General features: G+C 36.5%; 1 protein-coding gene across 1 annotated transcript in view; it reads right to left on the bottom strand.

Annotated features, from left to right (window-relative positions):
- LOC112055804 (uncharacterized) overlaps positions 1-12,138 on the bottom strand; it is a gene marked incomplete in the record, with an annotated part of 126,256 nt that extends 114,118 nt beyond the window's left edge. The window contains 1 exon segment of the mRNA XM_052881184.1: positions 11,701-12,138. Within this exon segment, the coding sequence (XP_052737144.1) occupies positions 11,701-11,820 (120 nt within the window).
- Between the last annotated feature and the right edge of the window lie 13,695 nt (positions 12,139-25,833).

The following is a 25,833-nucleotide window of genomic DNA, read 5'->3' as shown; positions in this document are numbered from 1 at the left end:
TACAAAATAGTACGATTTAATGACGTCGTAGTTCATAACGATTGTTAATTTGTATGGGCATTCAAACTAAATTACTAATATCTATGTTATTTGTGCGTTTATGTTTATAGTTCATCTATTGAAAAATGTCACATTTAATGTAAGGAAGCTAAAACTGTATTAATTTTCATCTAATTACGATATAAGATTTTTTATAGATTTTGAAATTTTATAATCTTATTTATTTTCAAATATCCAGACAATCTTTGCTTTTTATGTATAATTAATATTAGTTAACATTACCTTATTTACCCGAATTTATCACAATAATCAATATATTCAAACCTATAGTCATCATGCCTATTATCGTCGTCATCAACCCATATTCGGCTCACTACTGAGCTCGAGTCTCCTCTCAGAATGATAGGGGTAAGGCCAATAGTCCACCACACTGGCCCAATGCGGATTCTTAGACTTCACACGCGCAGAGAATTAAGATAATTCTCTGGTATGCAGGTTTCCTCACGATGTTTTCCTTCATCGTTTGCGACACGTGATATTTAATTTCATAAAATGCACACAACTCAAAAGTTGGAGGTGCATGCCCCGGACCGGATTCGAACCCACCCCCTCCGGAATCGGAGGCTGAGGTCATATCCACTGGGCTATCACGGCTACTCACCATTACCTATAGTCCGTGGTAAAACGTAGTAAGTTTTAAAATGAAATAAATTGTCAAACTTGCCACCCATTTACGTCGCCAAGTTTTATAACTCGCTTGGAGTTGATGAAGTTTTTAATTCCAAGAACAAATGAGATATTTTAATAAGGAAAGCGCTACTAAAGCCTGGAACAAACGAATAGAGTTAAATGGGCAAACTTGGGGAACAAACTGCGCCGGCATTCATTGCAGAAGCAACTTGAATGGACGCTATCCAAACTTATGTAAATTGAGTGCACTGTTCATAATATTTGTTTACGAAAAATAAATATTCAAGAAACCAGCTCTCTCGAGCTCATGAGCAAAGACTTCACCATCACTTTAAAATCGAGGCAATCCAGCTACTCGTTACGATTACAAGACTTAGACAGACCGGATAGTGCTACGAGTACAGTGAAGATCACGTGAACAAAGTGACTTAAAGTAACTGAAAGACCAAGTCTTTGGACATTATTTTAATATAATTATATATTATAAGTTTACGTCAATTTTGTGGAGTACCAAACCGGTACTTTGCAACAGAAAAAAAAGAAACCAGTGCAGAATTTTTCCGTTGATTTCTTAGCTGATTATGTGTAGGGTACCTAAGAATTATTTTAATATATGGCACTGGAACGGTGAATGTTTCTCTGATCTCAGCACAATCGCGATGTATATTTTTTTTAATTTTTCGAGGATATAGGTCTATGTGGTTAGTCTGTACGCCGTAGAAGTAAGTGCGAGAGGATTACCAGCAAAATCTCTCTATAACTTGCTTAAAGACCTTGACCTCTCTAGAGCTGCAGGAAGTTCTTTAGTTATAAGAACGGGTATCCAATGCTGCTCTAATAGGTTCTTATCAAATTAGGCTAGGCACGAAGAACAACACGAGCAGAGAAGGTGAGTGTTAATCGATTGTCAAGGAGTTCCTTAACCCTACATCCTTTGGTCACAAGTCCAGGACTCTGCTCGGAGTTTTTCTCTCCACGCGATGGACTCGGCACCCGCACGGTGAATCCATGGAATGCTAAGATATTCGTCTCTTTGTCATTTCAGTATTGCTCTTATCTTTTAATTGTTCCCGAGGTTTCGCGAATTGTAAAAACTGTTTATTACGCATCAAAGCAAATCAAAACTTCTATTAAGAAAAACCAACTCCCAAAAGACCGATCCAGTAGGTACAGCGATTAACGCTGATTTAAAATCGATAAAATTATTACTTATGGTTACGAAGGAGTACTTTTCGTACTTTATCTTATCGATGTCGATATAAAATTTGACCCTTAACTTGGAAAATTCGTGCCGCAGCTTAAATTTCCTGCGACAACTTATCATAACCAAAATCTTCGACGATAGCCTATTTCGAAGACGCAAAAACAGTTTAGTGTGATATCTTAAATTAAAATTTTCAATACTTTTCGTAGATTTAGGCATTTAATTATTAAATTTACCCCCGTATCGCTTTTCACAAAACGAAGTTTTTATAGTGAGAGTTTTAAAATTCGTCTCTATCTCTTTCTATCTATAGTATTAGATACAATGAGATAGAGAATAAATCAAGAAACTGAAATTTTAATAACAGATTTTATTTGATGACTAATAAAGTTTTTTTTTCAGTTCACACTATGACGGTAGATTATAATATCACGAGTTAGATTATAAACTAACGTATTTTACAATTGAACGGTAACATATACATTAGTACCCACAACGATGGTACTCTGTCAGACCCTTAAGATATAATTAAAATCTAAAAAAAAATATATTAATCAAATTAGGTAAATTTTTAATCTTATCTTCTCTATTTGCTATCAAAGAAGGATAGTTTCTTGACATGTTCAAATGAAAAAAAGTAGTTTTGCTAAATGATTTTATCATGTTTAAACATAATACGTAATGGAGTCTTGTTACTAACCGAAATTAAATTACTATTACGTCTCTCGCTTGTTTGTATTGTGTTGTTTTGTTAGCACATATTTACCCAAAGCACCAATACATGAATAGTTAAACATTCGAGTCAGTTCACAAGGTTAATATTGTAGTAGCGGTGTGAACTGCGGGGACGGATTGAATTATGTAGTGCTTTCATACCGCTTTCAATCAGTGTATGGTTCTGGCTGGTGACTAAATGTTGTTACATTATGTTATAAACGTAGGTTTTGCTGGCCTATTCACTAATTTGGTCTTTATTAACAGCCTATTAAAATAAACATCAAATCAACTTAGAAATGTCATCTACCTACTGTATATATCCAAGAAGGGTGGTCAGTAGGCACCAGATGACATTTGTTACATAGAATTTCATTTTCGTATACACGTCGTAACACACGTCAATGTTAGTGAATTAGCCTTCTGTAGTCCTGTTAAGCTATTCTGTAACGAAATTTTTATAACTCGCAAGTGTGAGTTTCGAATTCACCTCTATCTTTCTCTGATTAACACTATACTGAGAATAGAATGTGAAAGATAGCGGTGAATTCGAAACTCGCACTTGCGAGTTATACAAAACATAGTTAGAGAATAGCCGTGCTGATCATTGTCAGCCTATTTACATGCCTACATCAGAGCCGGACCTCCTTATAGGAAGGTATAATATGCCGCTTAGATCCACCACGCTGCTGTAATGAGGCATGGCGGGCTTAAGATGATAATGTAAATTCTTTAACGAGCACATTAAGATGTTAATAATAATGGGTAACACCAACCAACCAACCTAACAACTATGCGCTGAGAATTTTAACTGAAAATTTCTTGTAAGAAAGAAAAGCCCCGTAAAAAAGAAAAATAGATAACTTATAGCTCGATTCTGAGCTCGAACCTAGGACATCGTGATCCGACGTCACATAGGCTGACCTGGAGGCCTATGCTGTACCGATGTTTTTAAAACTCGTCAGTGTGGTCTCGAGTTCACCTCTGCCTCTCTCTGTCTAACACGATACTATAGAAAAAGGAAAATATAGGTGAACACGAAACTCGCACTTGCGAGTTATATAAGACATTGTTGCAGAATAATCCTGCAGTGTGCCTACGATGCAAAATACTTTAATAATAAAAACATCAATGATATATTGTATTTTATATGCTTTTAATCAACTAAGTAGGTACTCAACCGATCAACTTTTTTCATACATCTTGCCAGAAGTCCCCAAAATAGTAGAGCTATTCTGTAACTTTGTTTAGTATAACTCGCAAGTGTGAGTTTCTAATTCATTTCTATCTTTCTCAGTCTATAGTACTGTGTTAGACAGAGAGAGAAAAACAGTGGTGAATTCGAAACTCGCACTAACGAGTTATACTTTACAAAATAGCGCTAATGTACCTACAGAAATATATATCTATACTAATATTATAAAGTTGAAGAGTTTGTTTGTTTGTTTGTTTGATTGAACGCGCTAATCTCTGGAACTACTGGTCCGCGCGGCGTCAGCTAGTACCTCATAATATGCCTTATGCAAAGGCTAGTGTAATTAAAAGTTTGTTAATTCAGTCTGTTTGTCCGCGGTTTTAAACTCTTGACTGTAAGTTGTCTAGTACTGTCGAAACTCGGCAACACTATCTACTCTAACAGAGCTATTGCACTCGCTAACTTAAGACCCCTCGGGGACGTAGTCCCCTAAGAAGCTTAACGCAAATACAAAATTAAATAAACATATGAGATTTTTTTTGTAGAAAATCAGATAGATGTCCCCTTTCGGTTTCTACACGACATCGTACCGAAACGCTAAATCGCTTGGCGTACGTCTTTGTCGGTAGGTTGGTAACTAGCCACGGCCGAAGCCTTCCACCAGCCAGACCTGGACCATTTAAGAAAACCTCAATCGGCAAAACTGGAGATCGAACGGACGGACTTCCGTATGGTAAATGCACCACGCACACCACTGCGCCACGGAGGCCGTCAAATTATTTATGTTGTGATTTTATTTATGTCTAGATGCGAATCATAGACTTACTGGTGCAGGATAGTACCTACTATCTATTTTAACTGTGATAAAAGATATCATAGTACTAGTGTGGCGTATGGATGAGGCTTAGTGTCCGTTCATGATGAAGGACTTGATTGCAATTTTCGATAATATTATCTGTTTGCCTAATGGACAGCCCTTTGTTGTTATCTCCGGTGATGCATAATATATTATTTAATATCACTAAGTTATTAGCTTAGCAAGTAATTAGACTAATACGTACGAGGTACTAAATTATTAATATTTAATTAAAGTTAAAGCTTAATTCCTGTATCTAATCACGTCACACTTCGTGTTTAGGCATGTGTAACTAGCGGACGCCTGCGACTTTTATTTACAAAACGGAGGGCCTGGGTTCGATCCCCGGCTGGGCCGATTGAGATTTTCTTAATTGGTCCAGGTCTGGCTGGTCGGAGGCTTCGGCCGTGGCTAGTTACCACCCTACTGACAAAGACGTACCGCCAAGCGATTTAGCGTTCCGGTACGATGTCGTGTAGAAAGGGGGTGTGGTTTTTCATCCTCCTCCTAACAAGTTAGTCCTCTTCTATCTTAGACTGCATCATCATTTACCATCAGGTGAGATTGTAGTCAAGGGCTAACTTGTAAAGAATAAAAAAAAAGAAAAAAAGACTTCGTCTGCATAAAGGTATAATAAATAGTCCACTAATTTTACATTTACAAATGTGCCTGGAAAACTAAGGGAATTTCCATTCCAACTTTCGAGAAATTGAGAAATTCTAGTTTAATTTTATTTTCGCGACAAAAAGTATCCTACACCCATCTTCGTATTATGGCATCAAATCGAGCCAAGTTTAATTCGAATTTGAAATGTGCTCCCGACTGAATTTATCGACTACGGCGGCCAATCTCATGTTGAGATTAACCATATAAGCAGGAGATATAATAGTGCACAAGTGTGTGTGCAAGCACAGGTGCACTCTACGATGTACATGTAGTACGATGGAACGGCAGATCAACACGACCAGTGAGAGATCAGGTGCAGGACCGACGGCTTTAGCGTGCTCTCCGAGGCACGGAGTATCAGAATTGACCCTTGCGAAGCCAGGACGGGTCGCTAGTTATACACAAAAATCTTCTTCTTTAATCACTATATTAAAAAAACCGCATCAAAATCTGTTGCATAGTTTTAAAGATTTATACATAGCCCACGTTGGGTCCCAAGGTGCTGGAATGGGACCTCCCACTAGGTGGACCGAGGATATCAAGCGGGTTGCAGGGAGCCGCTGGATGCTAGCGGCTCGAGATCTTTGTGCTTGGAGGTCCACGCAAGAGGCCTATGTCCAGCAGTGGACGTCTATCGGCTGATAAGGTAAAGTAAGGTAAGGTAAGCATACATAGGTATATATGGTCAGAGAAGTGACTTAGTTTTATACTATGTAGTATAAAAATAATTTAATAAGTAATTTGTTTATGTAGTATAAACAAATTATTTATACTATGTAGTATAAATAATTAAATTGGAAGTATTGATACAGCTTTTGTAGCAATTGGATGATTCGGGGTCTTCCTAAAATGTCTCGCTATTTCAGGCTCTCAGTCTATTAAGCTTGCGTGTCATAAGCAATCAGACACTACGTGAACATTGTCACGGTTGTACGGCTTGACATTTCCTCTACAACAACTTTACTTCCCAGCTATGAGCTTCAAGCGTTCGTTCAACTGATACTACACGAAATGTCACTGTATTTTTGTGTGTGAATTGACACTGAATTTTCTGGATAAACCAAGTTTTTGATATAGCAAATAACTGAAATAGCATACATAAATCAATATGTTTTATAACTTTATGCGGGTATTTACTTTTAGAATATTGAAGACTAAACTTTAAATATTTGCAATTTTATTTGACTGTAATAAAACATTTGATCAGATATTATAAAAGTGGATCTTTTTGTAGATTTTCCACGGCACATAGAATTTTAAATTGTCCTGTCCTAGCCGTGGGTTCGATTCCCACAACTGGAAAATATTGTGTGTGATGAGCATGGGTTTACGTTAACTTTAGAAATTCGCGTTAAATTCGCGTTACGTTAACGCGATCGTTACAGTATCAAACTGCCACTACGCCTTCAGCAATGGCTATGGAAAGAGCTGTTACTGCGAGTTTCATGGAAGAACGAAAACCTTTTCTATATATCAATAGATATAATTCCGACCCAGAACGTACTATATTACGTATTCAAACAAGTGATTCAACTTTATTTGAAAGTTATGTTTATCAGAATTTATTTTAAAGAAAAAAATTAAAAAAGAAAAACAACAAAAAAATGGATTTAAACGATGACAATTTTATTTTCATTTATCTCTTTTAGTTTCTAACCAATCGAACAGCTTAAGCTTAAAAATAGGCAAGATAAAAGTCCCACGGGCAGATTTTCAACGTTGAACATTATGGCTTGTTTATCTCAGCTATCATAAGCTGAAAATAAATTGTTGTTTTAGAAACTAAAAATAGAAAAACGATTAGATAATTAACTCACGTTATCACGTGATTTAATTATTAAATTACTTTACTAAACAACCGTTTTCAAAAGGCTTATTATGAGTAAGTAATCCGCTTTGGAATATTTTGATATTGTGTAATACGTCGTAACGATCAATCATGCTTTAGTTTGCCTCAAAGGGTATAAAGAAGCGTGGCATATTTGCGGCATAAATAGCATGTGAAATATCGAGGCATTCATATCATAGATTATAATACTGTACGGTAATATAAGAGTACAAGTCGTGTGCACATTGGGAACAAGAATATGGGGCCTTAGATCAATATGTTTGTCTGTCTGTAAGGTTTGAAATTATACAAAACACTGGGTTTAAGAGCAAATTATTTGTATTAATAGATTACAACATAATATGGACTTAGATTTACAAGCGAGACAGAGTTTGAGATTGTAGAGCCAAGTCATTTATCAAAGAGTATAGACCAATTGAAAAGAGATCACAGACAAATAATGACAATAGACAGAGCAGAGTATTCTATCCAAAACAGTCTGATATCGCTATTCTCCAAAATTAATGAAAAAGAACTCAAGTTTGCAGATCAAAACAAACTTGCGCAAGTGATGAGTTAGAATTGTAATTTTGACTTTGCGACTAAATTATAAGTAAGTTCCACAATGCCTAGTTAAGTCGTAATTTTTAATTATTATCTACAAACACTACGAAAAGTGCTCAGTAAAATGAGAAAAAAAAATCATAAACTAACGTTAGGTCAGAATTGCAGAAAATCTCGTAAACTAAGCAAAATCGTAGAATATATGGGGGTAATTCGGATACTCCTCGTTACAAAGCATCCAAATTTTAGCTTTGAACGTAAACTCCCCGGCCACCCTGTATAGAAAAAAGAAAGAAAGAAAAAGGTTTATTCTAAAATTCTGCCACACACCATGATGCCTAAGCACGATTGTAGTGTCTGATGCCCTAACCACTTGGGCAAGGCAAGACCATATTAACTAGCAGCTAAAGTAGCAGAAGCATCAAATACACACTGTCATGTTTGGCACTACCTCGAAAAAGGTACCAGATCAGCAGTGTATTGCAGGATCAAGCAAATGGTAGTATATACAGTGCTAGTTTCAGCTATTACCCTGATTCAGGTATGCACATAGTGACGCAGTGAAACTATTATTTAAAAAAAAAATAAAAACAAACATATATTTATTAACTATTATTTCAGTAAAACTTATTTACATTTTCTTTGACATGAATTCATTTGTTGCGGCCATGGGAACAATGCTTTTAGTATGATCAATATAAGTACAATACGGTTTATTTTCTCTTACAATGGTACAATACCAACTTACGAGAATCCAGTTATTACATAATTTCTTCCCGGCTTCCAAATTAAGTTCCCTTGTGCTATTTTTGGCATGACATTCGTCTGAGAAAAGAATAATATTATAACAGACATTATTTTGATAGAACAATGATTTTATATAATTACTAGCGGACGCCCGCGACTTCGTCCGCGTAAATTTCGATGTCAACTTTACTACTACCCCTACCCTACCCTACCCCTACCCTACCGTACCCCTACCCTACCACTACCCTACCCCTACCTTACCTACACCCTACCCCCATCCTACCCCTACCCTCCACGTACCCTATCCCTTTCCTACCCCTATCCCACCCGTACCCCTATCTCACGCCTATCCTACCCTACCCCACCACTTCCCTATCCTACCCGTACCTCTACCCTACCACTACCCTACCTCTACCCCTACCCTACCACTACCCTAAACCCGGCCCTAAACCTACCCTACCCCTACACTACCCCTACGCTTCCCTACCCGTACCCTACCCTACCCTGTAACTTCTCTATATTAATCCTACCCTTAGCAAAATCGGTCCAGTCCTTCGAGAGTGGTGCGATGACCAAGAGAAATAGAGACTTCTATGCTAATAATATAAAGAGGTAAAGTTCGTGTGGTTGTAGGAGGTAATCTCTGGATCTACTGGACCGATTTGGAAAATTGTTTTACCAATAGAAAGCTACGTTATTTGCGAGTGTCATAGGCTATGTTTGATCCCCATATTCACACGGTAACGGGAACTACGTAAATGAAAGCGCCGGGCGTCATATAGCGGAATTTCTGTGTCTTTTAGAAATTTTGTATTATCTCCGATACTATTTAAGTAATTAACATACTGTAAAGGGCAAATCTTATCTCCATATTATCCTTGTGATTATTAAATAATTTATTTTAATAAGGATTAAAGTTTAGTTGTATAAATAATGACGTAAACCTAAGTATATAAAATTAATTATTTTTAAAACACAAAACGTACTATATCTGCGAATATATAGAAGATAGATATATGGTGTCGCGGACTTTTTTGTAGAACTTTTAAAGATACATAAAGTCTCTACACATTAATTTCAATTTTACCCAATAGTTAAGGCAGCGCATGCGAAAAAGTCTGTTTAAGAGGATTTTCAGTCCGACCTGTATAACAAAAACTGTGATAACTCAGCTAATATATATGATATATAAAATATAGCCTATAGCACTCCCCGATAATGTAGCATTCTACTGGTGAAAGAATTTTTAAAATCGGACCAGTAGTTCCGAAGATTACCCCATTTAAAAAATGTGACAAACTTACAAACTTACAAACTTTACCTCTTTATAATATTATAGTATAGATTTATGTATTTGTATGTATAAATATGAATTACAAGATTTTTTTTATTATATCACTACGTTAAAAAGTTGAAATAGGTAAATACGTCTATATTACGTACGTACGTACGTACGTATTAAAGAAAGTCCACGTAGTATTCTATACTAGCGGACGCCCGCGACTTCTTCCGCGTGGAATTTGGTTTTTCACAAATCCCGCGGGAAACATGGATTTTTCCGGGATGAAAAGTAAGTGTTAATTCAGAGTAAAATCTATTTGCATTCGAAATTTTAGCCAAATCGCTTCAATAGCCGCAGCATAAAGAAGGAACAATAGTAGATTGTTAACCGAGGGTGAAAGAATCAATTCCCGAGATATTTAGGCTATAGATAGTCCTTAGTAGGAATTGATTCTTTTACCCGTGTTAAACACTCTACTTTTCTAAATAAAACTAGTTGTTGTACTTATAAAATGTTGAGCACTTCTAGGACATAAAAACTCTTTGCTACGATTTAAAAAAAATCGTGTACCGTTCATTTGTAGACGGATAAAAAACCGTACGTTTTAAATTACATTACGGCACATGTGCGTAATGAGATACAATAATGAAATTGGTAAAATAAGAGAGAGCAAATGTGTTACAAAAAAAATATAGTGCTTACTGTCCCTGTGCTGGTTTTTGTGTACTATTCGCCCAATGAAGTTGAAACTTTGCTGAGTTTTTGTAAAGCCCCACCAGGCGATAGTGATATATTACCGCAAAAGGACACGTCGCCGCACCTACACGACGTATTCCGTTAGCAAAACATTTCACAATAAATAAAACAGAGATCAAAGGAAGATTGTTTCCCGTTTTAAGGAATAGCAGAACTGAGACCTTCACATAATCGACTTCGGAAACTTGGGGCCATAAAGTGTGCCTTTGGGATTACGATTTCGTCAAATTCTGACCCTTGGCAAATAAAGTGCGGAGAAAACCATTACAGTGAGTCAAAACTAATCTTATGGCTCGGATCGCATTTTACATGGGTTTTTATTATCTATTCAAGGATCGTTGTAAAACCTACGAGCGTTTAGGGAATATTATAACAGAACTTAAAACTACGTATGTAGGTAATTTTAGTTCGTAGAAAAAAGAATTAACACTTGGATGCCATTGGATCAGCTTCCATCTTCACACAGATAGAAAAAATTAAAGAAATTGTAATGATTTTAACTAGATATGTATTATAAAATATAATAATGTTTGTTTTTTTTTAATAGAGCACCTGAAGAGTTTCTTGTAGGCTCTTCACAGCAGAACCTGTCTTCAGAACCGGTGGTAGAATCTTTATCTTTATAAATATATAATATAATAGTCAAACTTGACATTTTAAAAGTGATTAAGGCTTAGCCTATTTGTAATAAATGAATTTTAATCTTGAATTTGTAGGGAGAAGGAAACTAATTTCTAAACTCCACAGTAAAACTATAAAGTACCGTTATTATTGCTAAGTCAATACTTTAGACTTTTAATTTACGGACTAAAGAAAGAAAATGTATAGCTAATGCGTCAATTCTTATACCGAAAGACACGTTTTGTTCAAGTAGGTATTACTCTTTCAATATTTCATTACGTTTTGGACTTATTTATTTATTTATTTTATTAGGAAAATCAACGGCTAATACATTAAGTTCGTGCTTATAACTATGTACATTATTAGAGTAAGTGAATGCTTAGCTACTTATAGATTCTCACAACGTTCACAATTTTTATTATGTGTCATTATATTCGTTAGCTATAATATGTAGTTTCCAATAATTCTATTACAATATAATATAAGATTTTTACTATTTACAATATATATTTTTAATGCAAATAAAATAAATAAATAAAATAAAAAATAAATAAAATAGAAATAAAATAAAACTTACCTTAGCCGGGTCTTGCTGATTGCTCGTGACGTAGACAGAGGCTCGTCGCCCCAGCAATGTTCTACTCACAATAGAACTGCTCCGACGACCGGACATACGGTCTTGTGGTACAGGCAACATGATGGCTTCACTTGTATCACTTCACTAACGAACTACACTAAATTAACACATAGCTCCAACGGAAAACATAAGAAAATCCTACCTGGTCTCCACGATACAGATCAATCTAGTGTGGAGACCACAGGCAATCAAATACTTGGTTTTTGTATCTATTTTTTGGTAATAAAGATTTTTTTTATAGCTATAAGATTTTTGATTGCACACTTTTGCACGTTTTCTTATATTTGTCTAATAAAAATAACTTTATTATTATTTAAATTTACAGCTAATTATGTTATTAATTATATTAATAGGCACATTATTATATATTTTATTTAGCACGTCTTCGTTTCTTTTAGCACGATAGATCTGAAACAAAACAAGTTATATTATTAAACCAAATAACGTATAATATTTATTAAGGAAAACAATTGGTTTTTATTTTTAGTCCGCAAATTAGGACGGCATAAATATTACAAGAATTATGAGTAACAGGGAAAAATCAAACAAAAACAAAGAAACTGCAGTGTAATTGGCTTTTTACCAATATAATCATTAAATAAAGAATATTTTTAAATACTAAGGATACTTTCTCAATAATTGCCTGCGGTCCAGTGCTTAGTGTAGTGTACGAGTGCACGAGGCCCTGGGTTTGACCCTCGTCGGGCTATGAGATACCCTCAGGCTAGTGAGGAAAATAATCGTAGCATTTCTATTATATTAATAGCGGATACCCACGATTTCGCCCGCGTGGAATTCAGTTTTTACAAATCCCGCGGGAACCATGGATTTTTCCGGGATGAAGTGCCTATGTGTTAATCCAGAGTAAAATCTATTTACATTCCAAATTACAACCAAATCGCTTCAGTAACTGCTGCACAAAAGAGGAACAAATATAGACACACACAAATTTTCGCATTTATATATAGTGTGATGTGTGTGTGTTAGATAAATTATAAGCATTCTCTGGAAAAACTCGACTAGCAGAGATAGGCCAAACAGTAAAAAATGTCTGTCCATGATGTGGGTATGTAATTTGCGACGCCCATCTCTTGTTCGTGATGGAACTTACTCCTTAACTGATGTGGGTACATTACTTTCTCATAAACTGAATGAAAAACATATCTAACAGTAATGCCGTCAGCACAGTAGTCTTTCAACCATTCAAATTGTTGTGTTGCATTTTTAATACTTTTTGTGGTAATATATGTTTCCACCAGCCAATAAATTAGGCCACCATTGCATAACTAGCCAATCCAATGTTTACACCAGTCGTAACAAGTTATCACCCTCAGTAGTAAGGAAAAGAATCGTAACAATTCTAATAGATTATGGTGCTAGATAAACGAGTAGCATTCTCTGGAAAAACTCGACTAGCAGAGATAGGCCAAACAGTAAAAAATGTCTGTCCATGATGTGGGTATGTAATTTGCGACGCCCATTTCTTGTTCGTGATGGAACTTATTCCTTAATTGATGTGGGTACATTTCTCTTAAACTATATGGATGAAAAACATCTTAACTAACAGTAATGCCGTCAGCACAGTGGTCTTTCAACCACTCAAATTGTTGTGGTGCGTTTTTTTGTGTTAATATATGTTTTCACCAGCCATTAAATTAGGCCACCATTGCATAACTATCCAATCCAATGTTTACACCAGTCGTAACAAGTTATCACCCTCAGTAGTAAGGAAAAGAATCGTAACAAGTCTAATAGATAATGGTGTTAGATAAACGAGTAGCATTCTCTTGAAAAACTTGACTAGCAAAGATAGGCCAAACGGTAAAAAATGTCTGTCCATGATGTGGGTATGTAATTTGCGACGCCCATTTCTTGTTCGTGATGGAACTTATTCCTTAACTGATGTGGGTACATTACTTTCTCATCTATACTAATATTATAAAGCTAAAGAGTTTGTTTGTTTGATTGAACGCGCTAATCTCAGGAACTACTGATCCGATTTGAAAAATTCTTTCAGTGTTAGATAGCCCATTTATCGAGGAATGGTATAGGTAGGCTATATATTATTCCCATATTCTTACGGGAACGGGAACCACGCGGGTGAAACCGCGCAGCGTCAGCTAGTAAACTATATGAATGAAAAACATCATAATAGTGCCTCTATCAACAATGCCGTCAGTGGTTTTTTAACCATTCAAATTAATATGGCATAATATTTATTCACTAACTCTTAATCTAATGACCTCAAACTGTCACCTTGAGAAATACGAATACCCATACCATAATTAAAAAGCCGTGATAGACCAGTGGATATGAGCTCTGCCTCCGATTCCGGAGGGTGTGGGTTCGACTCCGGTCCGGGGCATGCACCTCCAACTTTTCAGTTGTGTGCATTTTAAGAAATTAAATATCACGTGTCTCAATCGGTGAAGGAAAACATCGTGAGGAAACCTGCATACCAGAGAATTATCTTAATTCTCTGCGTGTGCCTGTCTGCCAATCCGCATTGGGCCAGCGTGGTGGACTATTGGCCTAACCCCTCTCATTCTGAGAGGAGTCTCGAGCTCAGCAGTGAGCCAAATATGGGTTGATGACGACGATACCATAACACTACTTACACCGTAGAAGGTGAAAATAATAAGAGAAGTGGTGCGAGAAAAATGTACGTAACCCTGAGGAATCTTCCGTAAGCATCGGAAAGGCTATAAAGCGAGACCGTCCAGACGTGTATTATGGGCATTCATAATATTACCCACAGCTACATCCCTGGCTTATAGTATTACGATACTAGAACCTAATAATAGTGGGGCAGAAAGGTATTTCGGTATTAGGCTCTAAATATTGCAAATACAGAATACTTCAGTTTATGTCAAAAAATTCATTCTAAATTATCTCTTTTCTCTTGCTGATTTGACTTTTTACATTTTATACAGTTTGTAATATTAGCGGACGCCCACGACTTCGTCCGCGTGGAATTTAGTTTTTCACAAATCTCTCGGGAACCATGGGTTTTCCGGGATAAAAAGTAGCCTGTGTGTGATGTGTTATTCCAGGCTATAAATATATCTCATACCAGATTTCAGCTAATTCGGGTCAGTAGTCGAGACGTGAAAGAGTAACAAACATTCATATCATCAAAATCATCAGTTTTCGTAAATCACGGAAAACCATGGATTTTTTCGGGATAAAAAGTAGCCTATGTGTTAATCCAAAGTAAAATATATTTCCATTCCAAATTTTAGCCAAATCTCTTCAGTCTCAGGTTACTGTTTATCCAGAAAAATCTATGGATCCCGAGGGATTTATGAAACATTAAATTCCACGCGGACGAAGTCGCATGCATCCGCTAGTAATTTATATATTTATATTTGTTTTATACACAAATAACAAAGACGAAAGAAAACAAAAATAAGGGAGCAATTTTTTATTTAAAAAACCACTGAAATATCGAGACCGGCTATCGCGCGATTCATCAATGCCAGCCTGAAACCGCAGAGGGTAGAAATATGAGAAAGCAACATCCATTTACGGGGTAGGCTCTCAACTAAAAGTACTTTTGTTGAAATCAATAAGGGATATCAAAGCCTGTCACAGTTTCACTTAATGGTAGGTAAGTAGCGTTACGTTCACATGGCAATGTCCTGCACGTTTATAACGTTTACGTACGTCGTTTTGAAGTAATAACTTCTGATGAGGGAGGGTTACGTAACGCGTTACGGCGCCACTCTGTCTGGCTTCCCTTTCTCAGGTTTAAGTCCACAGTTCTGTTGAGCGTCCCGAGAAGCACAACTTTTTTTTCTTAAATAATATTTGCCGTATTTTAAATTCGACCAACATTCCTGGGCCTGTAGAAAAGTGGTCGGTCGATTTTCTTTCTACAAACGCTAACGAAAACTAGAAAGATATATGGTAATGACATTTGCTATCGAGAGGTTACGTGATCAACATCTGTCATTCCCATACATTTTTCTAGTTTTCGAAGCGTTAGCGATCGTAGAAAGAGAATTGACGTGCCACTTGGCTAGGGGGGCTGTTATCCCCCAACTAGCCGGAAAATACTGTGTGAGAAGTGGGTACGACAACGACGGGCGGAAATCGAACCACCACCACTGATAAGTCCGGCCACTTTACCGTGGAGCTATTAAAGCGTCGTGGAAAGTTTCTATGAACAACGTATATGCCACTACTACTTCTCTAAGACCTATAATTAAAAAAAACATGCAGGACAATGCCGTTGAACAAGCAGTTATAATTAACTATATACATACATATATCATCTGTTTACCAATAAAAATGGAATAAGCATAGCAACACGATTTCCATCAAGTTATAAATACTGGAACAACCTTGCAATTTATAATAATAATTTTCTTGTAAAAAGAAAATCATCTGTCAACTATCCTACTAATACTATAAACGCGAAAGTTTGTATGGATGTTTGTTACTCTCTAACGCTGCTACTACTGAAGCGTTTTGGCTGAAATTGAAATGGAAATAGATTTTACTCTGGATTAACACAAAGGTTACTTTTATTCCGAAAAAATCTGTGGTTTCCCGAGATTTGCGAAAACTGATGATTTTGATGATATGAATGGTTTCTACTCTTTCACGCCTCGACTACTGAACCGAATTAGCTGAAATTTGGTATTGAGATATATTATAGCATGGATTAACACATAGGCTTCTTTTTATCCCGGAAAATACACGGTTCCCGAGAGTTTTGTAAAAAACTAAATTCCACGCGGACGAAGTCGCGGATGTCCGCTAGTTAGATACAAATCTAATAGTTGGCAGATGACATCGCTCGGCGGACTGCTCCCTAAACATGAAGGACAAGGAGAAATCTCATTCAAGTTCGATAAGATTAAGGAATGGTCAAGAGGCCACGGTCAATGCCTGACTCTCATCTCGACTGATGTTGCTCAATAAAGGTTGACATCTTTCTAATGGCACAGTTATAATGTTAACGCGTCTTTAGGTCCGACGTTAATAACATTTTTAAAGGAAATGGCAATTAATGGAGCCGCTTGAATTAGATTATTTCCTACTACTACTTTAACCCCGCAACTTCTGAACCCTTTTTGGTTACTACATATATTTAAATACTTTGTTGATGGTTAGTTTAGGTGGTGACTCGTATAGTGAAATCTTGAGAAATTATAAGTCGCAGTCTAGTGTTGGTTGGCGGAGTTACTCATACACCCCCAATGCAAAACAGTGCCCCAGCTGTCCGTCGTGTAGTCACTAACTGAAAATTTAATGGTCCTTGTTGTAGAGTCAAACATTAGATATCACCCTAAGCCCACCAAATCGCATTGTAATATATAGAGAGGCTGTTCTAGCAGTGGCTCATAAATTAGAGTAATTAGAAAGCCTTTATTTAAATTTCGAATAATTTCATTCAGTGTAGAAGTTACGGCATGATGAGATTTCCAATAATTTTGCGATACAAAGGCATAGTTGTTAGGAAAATCATTCAAAAACATACATAAATTTTGTAAATCCGCTATTCAGTTTATTGCCCTAGTTTCAAGACCTACAAAGTCAGCCATGTTATGTCATTCTTCTTATATCTGTTAGTTGAATTTAATAGCTCCTGCCATTACTCCATCCGCCGTTGTCCTTGCTTTTATGCTTCCTCGGAGGATGCGCTCGGTACGGTACGTTTTATGGCTGTTCACATTTAAATTTCATAGCAAATCACATTTTGGTAGTACGAGTAGGTATTCTTTGAAAACAGGATTTATGTTATTACTAAGTCTTAGAACTTTTATTATTTTAGATTTTTTATATTAGTCTATTTGGTTATCTATATATAAGGAAAAATAGTTTTTAATAAGAAAAAATGTATAGTTACGTGACTATCTTGCAGATGATTTTTATTTTTAATTTAATCATTAATTTAATTTTTCACTGTTATGTTTTATTTTTCTGTGTTTTTATTAGGGTTCCGAACGAACGTAGTGTAGAACAGAACCCTTGTAGTATCACTCGTGCACATTTTAATTTTAATCAATGTACTTACCTACCTAATTAGTTTTAATTTGGCTCTTACTTAATAATAGTTAACATAGGATGTTGAGCTTAGTACGTGGCGGCACCTGAACTGGGTCCTAAACTGAAAATCAGTGCACTGCATACTTTTTTTTGTGTAGAAAGTATGTGGCTAAATGAGTTAAGACCTTTTTCTAGGTTATGCCTCATATTGCAAAGCATTTTTCTTTATTGCTCCACTGTTTGCGTGGACACCTAAACTATGTTATAATTTATAATTTAAAAATGTAATATGTGGCATTACTTAAAAATAAAGATCTTTCTTTTTTCTTTCTTCCAAAAAAAGAAAATAACAATTAATATATTGTTTATATTTTTTTTAATATTTCTTCATTTGATTGAGTAAAATGATAAGGAAACTCCGGAAAATACACAATCGTGACAAAGCCTCCAACTCAGATGTTTAAATTTTATACGGTTTATACTGAAAAGCCAATTAAGGAGAATTCAATACAAATAGCAAATATTTGTAAAATAACGTCTCCTTAATTGGCATACTTTTAATAATCCAACAAATTATTATGCATCCAAAATATCCTTTGGCAGTCGAATACGAACAACTGAATATTTAATTATGGCAGGTGTCGAGATAATTATTTTATCTGTCTATTTCTTTAATTTTTTTTAGGTTATTAATGTCGTTGCTCGTTGGTAAGTGTTGGACGACCCCCCATTAGGTGGACTGACGACATAAAGCGTGTCGCAGGGATTCACTGGATCCCCCGAATGTCATGAAATTATTAATCAAGCCTCTTTTAATTATGGCAGGTGTCGAGATAATTATTTTATCTGTCTATTTCTTTAATTTTTTAGAGGTTATTAATGTCGTTGGTAAGTGTTGGACGACCCCCCATTAGGTGGACTGACGACATAAAGCGTGTCGCAGGGATTCACTGGATCCCCCGAATGTCATGAAATTATTAATCAAGCCTCTTTTAGTGCGCTTTTATTTGAGACCACACTCGAGTATATTTGCAGCCATTCGGTTATTCTTCCCCACTTTCACCCCCACAACTTTTAAACGGCTGAACCGTTTTTTTAAATTAATTATGTACATTAAACTTTACTAAGTACACTCGCGCGTAAGTCACCTTTAATACAAAAAAAAAACTAAATTGAAATCGCTTTCCGTTCGGGAGTTATGGTCCCAATGACAGACAGACACGTCAAACTTATAACAACCCTCTTATTGCATCGGGGTTTAAAAAGGTGTTAATCAAAGCATTTCACTATGGTCGTGGTGCAAAGTATCGACCAACATCTGAATTGAAACGATTATTAACGGAACAATAACGATTGCCTCAACATTATATGACGACTATCCAGTGAGTAAGGACCAAGTACGAAAGTTAAGTAGAACTTTCTAAGAGCTTAACTTTGATCGGGAAAGTACTAAGGCTATCTTTATTTATACAATCAAGTAGCGTTGCTTTGTTCCGGTCTGAAGGGAATGGTTGCCGGTTTAATATATGAAGGTTTAAAACCTGTGCCTCAACTTAACAGGCGCAGGTCATCGCATTATTCCTAGGTTGCTCTGTTACTTCATCGTCAACATATACCGTGAAGTGAAATTCATATTGTACAGTGTATACCAATATCAGCAAAATCGAAAATACCGCTCTCTTTCGTTGCTATGGGAAGAAAGAGAGCCTTCTGGTTGGCCCTTGATTCATCAAATCTATACTAATATTATAAAGCTGAAGAGTTTGCTTGTTTGATTGAACGCGCTAATCTCAGGAAAAATTCTTTCAGTGTTAGATAGCCCATTTATCGAGGAAAGCTAAGACCCGGTCAAGCTTCGTTTTGACATAAGTGCACTTATTCTCTATCCCTACTCTACCCTTCTATACCTCTACCCTTACCCTACCCCTACCCTACCCCTACCCTACCCCTACCCTACCCCTACCCTACCCCTACCCTACCCCTACCCTACCCCTACCCTACCCCTACCCTACCCCTACCCTACCCCTACCCTACCCCTACCCTACCCCTACCCTACCCCTACCCTGCCCCTACCCTTCCCCTACCCTACCCCTACCCTACCCCTACCCTACCCCTACGCTACCCCTACCGCTTGACTCTTAAACGTTTGTATGGGTTTTCCCGGAAATTATTTGATTTTTTCTCACCTTTTAAACCTTCCCTATACCTCCACGAACATTTCAAGACCAAGATAAGATAAATCCGTTAAGCCGTTCTCGAGTTTTAGCGAGACTAACGAACAGAAATGAATTTTTATATATATAGATATATATACGTCTTGAAACACTGTATATGTATTGATGAATTAACCGCATTTATCTTTTTGCATTGCAGTTAAAAATCTAAAAATAGAGACAGAAACAGAACAGAAAGCAACTTTGTTTTATACTATGTCAAGATGATACCTCCTCTTACGTATATGAGACTTCACAGAGGCTCACTACTATTAATTTCGTAAATGGGAGCTCCTTAGCATATTTTAACCTATTACGAGGTTAATGGCCAATGACGGCGCTTAAAGTCTCAGCCTTCTTGAAGCGAATCTCTGCCAACGTAACCGAACAGATGTTCCCTTCATACTTAGGTACCTACTTTACATAATTATTACATTCAATAGTACTTAGCTGTAATATTTAACAGCCAATAACGAACATTTTTATGTTTTCATATTTTTTAAAAGTGAAAAAAATATCATTTTATCAAAATTTCATAAATGCAAAAATTCCTATTTTTTTTCTATTGATCAGTTTGAAGACGGGTTGTTACTTTTTTGTTACAAGTTAAGAAAACTTGTACCTAGCCTACCTAGCCACTCAATTTTACTAAGATACAAATTGCCAATCAATTTACAGTTGAGGGAGAAAGCCTGAAACTGGCACCAGTGACTAAAAAATTGCGGACTAAAATGTTAGCTTGGTTTGGAAATGTGATGCCGATGTCAAGGGGCTACAAAGTTCTTGGCTTCTTGACCATTAATCTAAAGTAGCAACCCTACTACGCTTGGTTCTTAAGGAAATATCAATTTAGAATTAAAATCATCATTCAACCTAATTAAGAATTTTATAGCGGCGGAACTAATAGTCTTTTAACTGCTGCTGTTAGTGCCAGACTAATCATTGAAACTCGATAGTCGGCTTAAACGTAAATACTCGTAAAGCAAAATGCGCACTTAGCGTGCAGAATGGAGCTCCCCGACGTGACAAGAGATGTTTTTCATCTAGGGATGGCGCGCAGCGTGAATGGGCTTAAAAGCTTTCGCACGATTCATTTGGTTTGATGTTCTTGGAGAGACTTGTGAGACACTGCTTAGAAAACTTTTGTTCGGCGAAGAGAGAGAATGTTGGTAAACGTCGCAATGTGCATGACATCATGCCGATTGCGACCAACAAACGATCCATTTTATCGGCTGTCAAGCCGTTAGCGCTGCAGACATGTGAGATTACTTGATTGTCAGTGGTTGACGTTATATAGCACTGCTGCTTGTTCGGACTACCTAGCCACTTTACTAAGATACGACCAGTATCCTTAGCTGCTTACGTATGCTCTCTCCCAATCAATTTACAGTTTAGGGAAAAAGCCTGAAGCTGGTGACTAAAAAAATGCGGACTAAAATGTTTGCTTGGTTTGGACCTGTAATGCTGATGTCAATCGGCTAGAAAGTCCTCAGCTGCTTGGCTATTATTCTAAAGCAGCAACCCTACTACGCTCAGTTCTTAAGAAAATATCAATTTAGATTTAAATCATTATTATTTTATAGAGGCGGAACTAATAGTCTTTTAACTGCTGCTGTTAGTGCTGGACCAACCATTGAAACTCGATAGTCGGCTTAAACGTAAGCAAAATGCGCACTTAGCGTGCAGAATGGAGCTCCCCGACGTGACAAGAGATGTTTTTCATCTAGGGATGGCGCGCAGCGTGAATGGGCTTAAAAGCTTTCGCACGATTCATTTGGTTTGATGTTCTTGGAGAGACTTGTGAGACACTGCTTAGAAAACTTTTGTTCGGCGAACTGAGAGAATATCGGTTGAGTTTTTTGACAGTGAATGTTTCCGAACCGCAATCACTTTGACTAGACAAATAATTTATTTCCTAACTAGGGGTCTGGGGAATAGCCACGTGATTTCATCCTACTCCTACTAATATTATAAACGCGAAAGTCTGTATGTTTGGATGTTTGTTACTCAGTTCAGTAGTTACTTTAAATTTGTTAAAAAAAATTAGGCTGAAATTTAGAGTGGAAATAGATTTTACTCTGGATTAACACATAGGCTTCTTTGTCCCGAAAAAATCCATGGTTTCCCGAGATTTTCAATTCAGCCGTAATAAAAGAAACAGCTATAAAATAGTTATTAAGTTTTGTGACATTTTCCAGTATTCTGCGCAAATTTCGTAATGTTTCGTTCGGTTATAATATTCTACAATAGTTTACAGTTTTACTAAGGTCAAATAACATGAAATAATTAAAATAGATTAATCGTTCTCAATGAAGGCGTGAGGGCACGATGCATTTGTAAGGCATATCTTTGTCTTTTCTCGAAATTTTCACATTATTATACGAATAAGAACATTCCTTGTCCCTTAAAAAATATCTCAAATAAACGGACTAAAATCGAGACGTTCTCGAATTTTGTATAACACATTTTGCGATTCAATTACAATAATATTAATATTACGAAACAAAATATAAAATAAAAACTTAAAAATTGTTCAATCAAATAATTTATTGGACCTATACCTACTTAAGTCACTAACCCATATGTAAGTAGAAATTCACGTAACACATACGTGCTGTAATGTGACAGATTCATTTTACTTTTATTAGTTTACTAATAGAAGACACACGGTTTCACCCGTTTAGTACACGTTCCCATGGGAATACGGCGATAAAATCTAGTTATGAGACTCACAAATAACGTAGCTTTCTATTGATGAATTTTCAAAATTGATTTAATAGATCCAGAGATCCCCTACAACCTCACCAAACTTTACTTCAATCTAATATTAGTATTAATCTATACTAACATTATAAAGCTGAAGAGTTTGTTTGTTTGAATGCGCTAATCTCAGGAACTACTGGTCTGATTTGGAAAATTCTTTTAGTGTCAGATAGCCCATTTATCGAGGAATATACTCGTATATATCATGCTAAGACCAATTGGATTGAAGCACCAATGAAGAAAGTTCCAAAATCGGGAGAGATATTACTATTGTTTATATTTTAAGTTAAATCTTTGTAAAATTTGAGGACTATTTACAAAACATTCGACAGTATAAATAAAAAGGGGGTGAAATAGGGGTTGAAAGCTTCCATCGACTTTCACGCTAACGAAGTCACGGGCAACCGCTAGTGTATGTATATTTTGTGAAAATGGTAACTCGCAGTAATTGTGAAACAAAATACTGTAAGCGATACCTACGCAACGTGCCAACAACAGTTGTTATTTAATTGGCTATTGGAAAAAGCTAGCCAAGTGACAAGGAAAACTAATTACTCGTAAATGAAAACTCGGAGCAATTCGATAGGCCATGAAAAACATATTTAGGAGGAAATTCGTATCAACGTAACAATATCATAATAACGTGGATTACTTAGATATTTTTTTTTCTGTTCATACTTGATTACATACCTACATGCTATGTATTAAAGTAGGTCAATCGGATGTAATATGTCGTGTAGAAACCGAGAGGAGTGTGGATTTTCATCCTCCTCCTAACAAGTTAGCCCACTTCCATCTTAGACTGCATCATCACTACACCATCAGGTGAGATTGTAGTCAAGGGCTAACTTGTAAAGAATAAAAAAAAAAAAATTAACAATCAATATTATAGGACAGGACCATATAATCATATTATTTTAATAAAGTTGCGACTATAACAGTACTATCGCCTTAATTACTCGTACATCAGATTTCGGTAATTTTCAAGGCTTGTTTTCTCCATGTACGTACTCGTATATAAAGTTTATCTTTATTTTTGCAAGACCAAAATTTATGGGGCTTATTTGGCCAAAAATCTGCTTCCCTAACTGCTGGTAAATCCGCCGCTGAACGGGAAATATAAATGTTGAAAGTAAACAAGGTAATTCAGTTTGAAACTCCATTCATTTGCACCTTCGCCGCATTCCGCATAATAAATCGAAATAGGATTACATTTCCCCCACGCTGTATTCCAGATATAAATATATAATTTACGAGTAACTAACAGTAAATGGCTTTGGCTGTGAAGCATGGACCATGGTGGAAGACCTGCGTAAAAAGCTTAGCCTTTGAGGTGTGGACATATCGTAAAATGCTCCGCATAACCTGGACGGCGAAAGTGTCTAACACTGAGGTTGCTAGAATGCAGAAGAAGACCGAGCTTGCCTCGGACATATTTTGTAGCACGATAGATACCGTTTACTTCAAACTATTATAATTTTGCGTGATGATTTAGCGTTCCGGTACGATGTCGTGTAGAAACCGAAAGGAGTGTGGATTTCATCCTACTTCTAACAAGTTAGCCCGCTTCTATCATAGATAGCATCATCACTTACCATCAGGTGAGATTGTTGTTAAGGGCTAACTTGTAGAGAATAAAAAAAATACATGTCGTACGTATACTTAGTAATAGGTGCAGATTAATGTATTCTTTAAAAGCAACACCGAGTTAGGAGATTGTATATAACATGATGCTTGCTACAAGCGTAGTACTGTCTGATATGCTACATATTTTAAGTATGGTGGTCTAGGAATATTTTCTTTGTGTAGAAATATCATGACATATACCTATATATACCTACTCGTGTTCTCTCAGTCTTCAAGTAATAGATAGATAGATAGATAGATATACTTTATTTGCACACCACAAAGACAAATACAAGTGAAATAAAATCTTATAATCTTCTTGTAATCTTCCATTCTTAGTTTCTTCGCATAATATCGCAGTGCTCGTACAAGTTTAGATGACAGGATAGACGCTGTGCTGATTAATCAAAGCGTACGTATATGGAAGCGAAACTTTAACACGATTACAGACCGTGGCGCTGACACAAGGCGATACGTGAGGCGTCTACTCGAGATCTCGAAAGCCTTGCATAAAATAATAGAGACATGGTTGTTTATATGTTAATTTTTCTACCTGACATCACAACACACTTATTCTCTGTACTCGTGTAGCGTGAGGGCGGAATCTGTTGAAGTCACTCTGAAAAGTAATTAACAAGGTGTCAGAGTGTATATAAGTAATCCAGTATCATCATCATCATCATCATACCAGCCGATGGACGTCCACTGCAGGACATAGACCTTTTGTAGGGACTTCCAAACCTCACGATCCTGAGCTGCCTGCATCCAGCGAATCACTGCGATTCGCTTGATGTCGTTATCCCTCCCATCTCCCTGATAGGGAGACGACCAACACTGCGATTGGTGCGTCTATCATTCTCCTTTCGAATGTCTCATGTCCTATCTTCAATTCCTTTCTATAAGGAAGAATGCATGCCTGTAAAAATGCTAGTAATGGTATTTTTTTTATACTAACCAAAATAATTCATTAGTTAACTGGGTTATGTTAATTAATGTTCATTACAAGCCCGAGCGTTATCAAATACAGTGACTGGCAGTTTTGTTTTGTTTTCAGATTTACTTCGGTGCACCTCTCTTGCGCTAATGTATGACCATTATATTTGTTGTTGACACCGTTACATGAATATGTGGTTTTAGGTGTCTGAATTATTGATAGAACTAACCTTCTCTTCTTTTTTTTATCCAATGACACGGTTAATTTGTTCGAAATTTTAACCGTAGTTCCTTGCATACTCAATATCTACGCATCACCAAGATAAATGACATTTAGAGAGAGACAGACAGACACATACGGACTTGATCCTTTAATGGTTAATTTTTATTTTTAGACTAACAAACGCCGCGCAGTTTCACCCGCGTGTTCCTCTTCCCGTAGGAATACGGGGATAAAATGTAACTTTTAGCACTCGGGGACAGTGAAGCTTCCCAACAGCGAAGGAATTTTTCTAATCGGTTCAGTAGTTCCAGAGCATAT

The sequence above is a fragment of the Bicyclus anynana genome, chromosome 1, assembly GCF_947172395.1.
Source record: "Bicyclus anynana chromosome 1, ilBicAnyn1.1, whole genome shotgun sequence".
Taxonomy (NCBI): domain Eukaryota; kingdom Metazoa; phylum Arthropoda; class Insecta; order Lepidoptera; family Nymphalidae; genus Bicyclus; species Bicyclus anynana.
The sequence above is the reverse complement of the archived record's forward strand: the minus strand, read 5'-3'. Positions and strand labels throughout refer to the sequence as shown.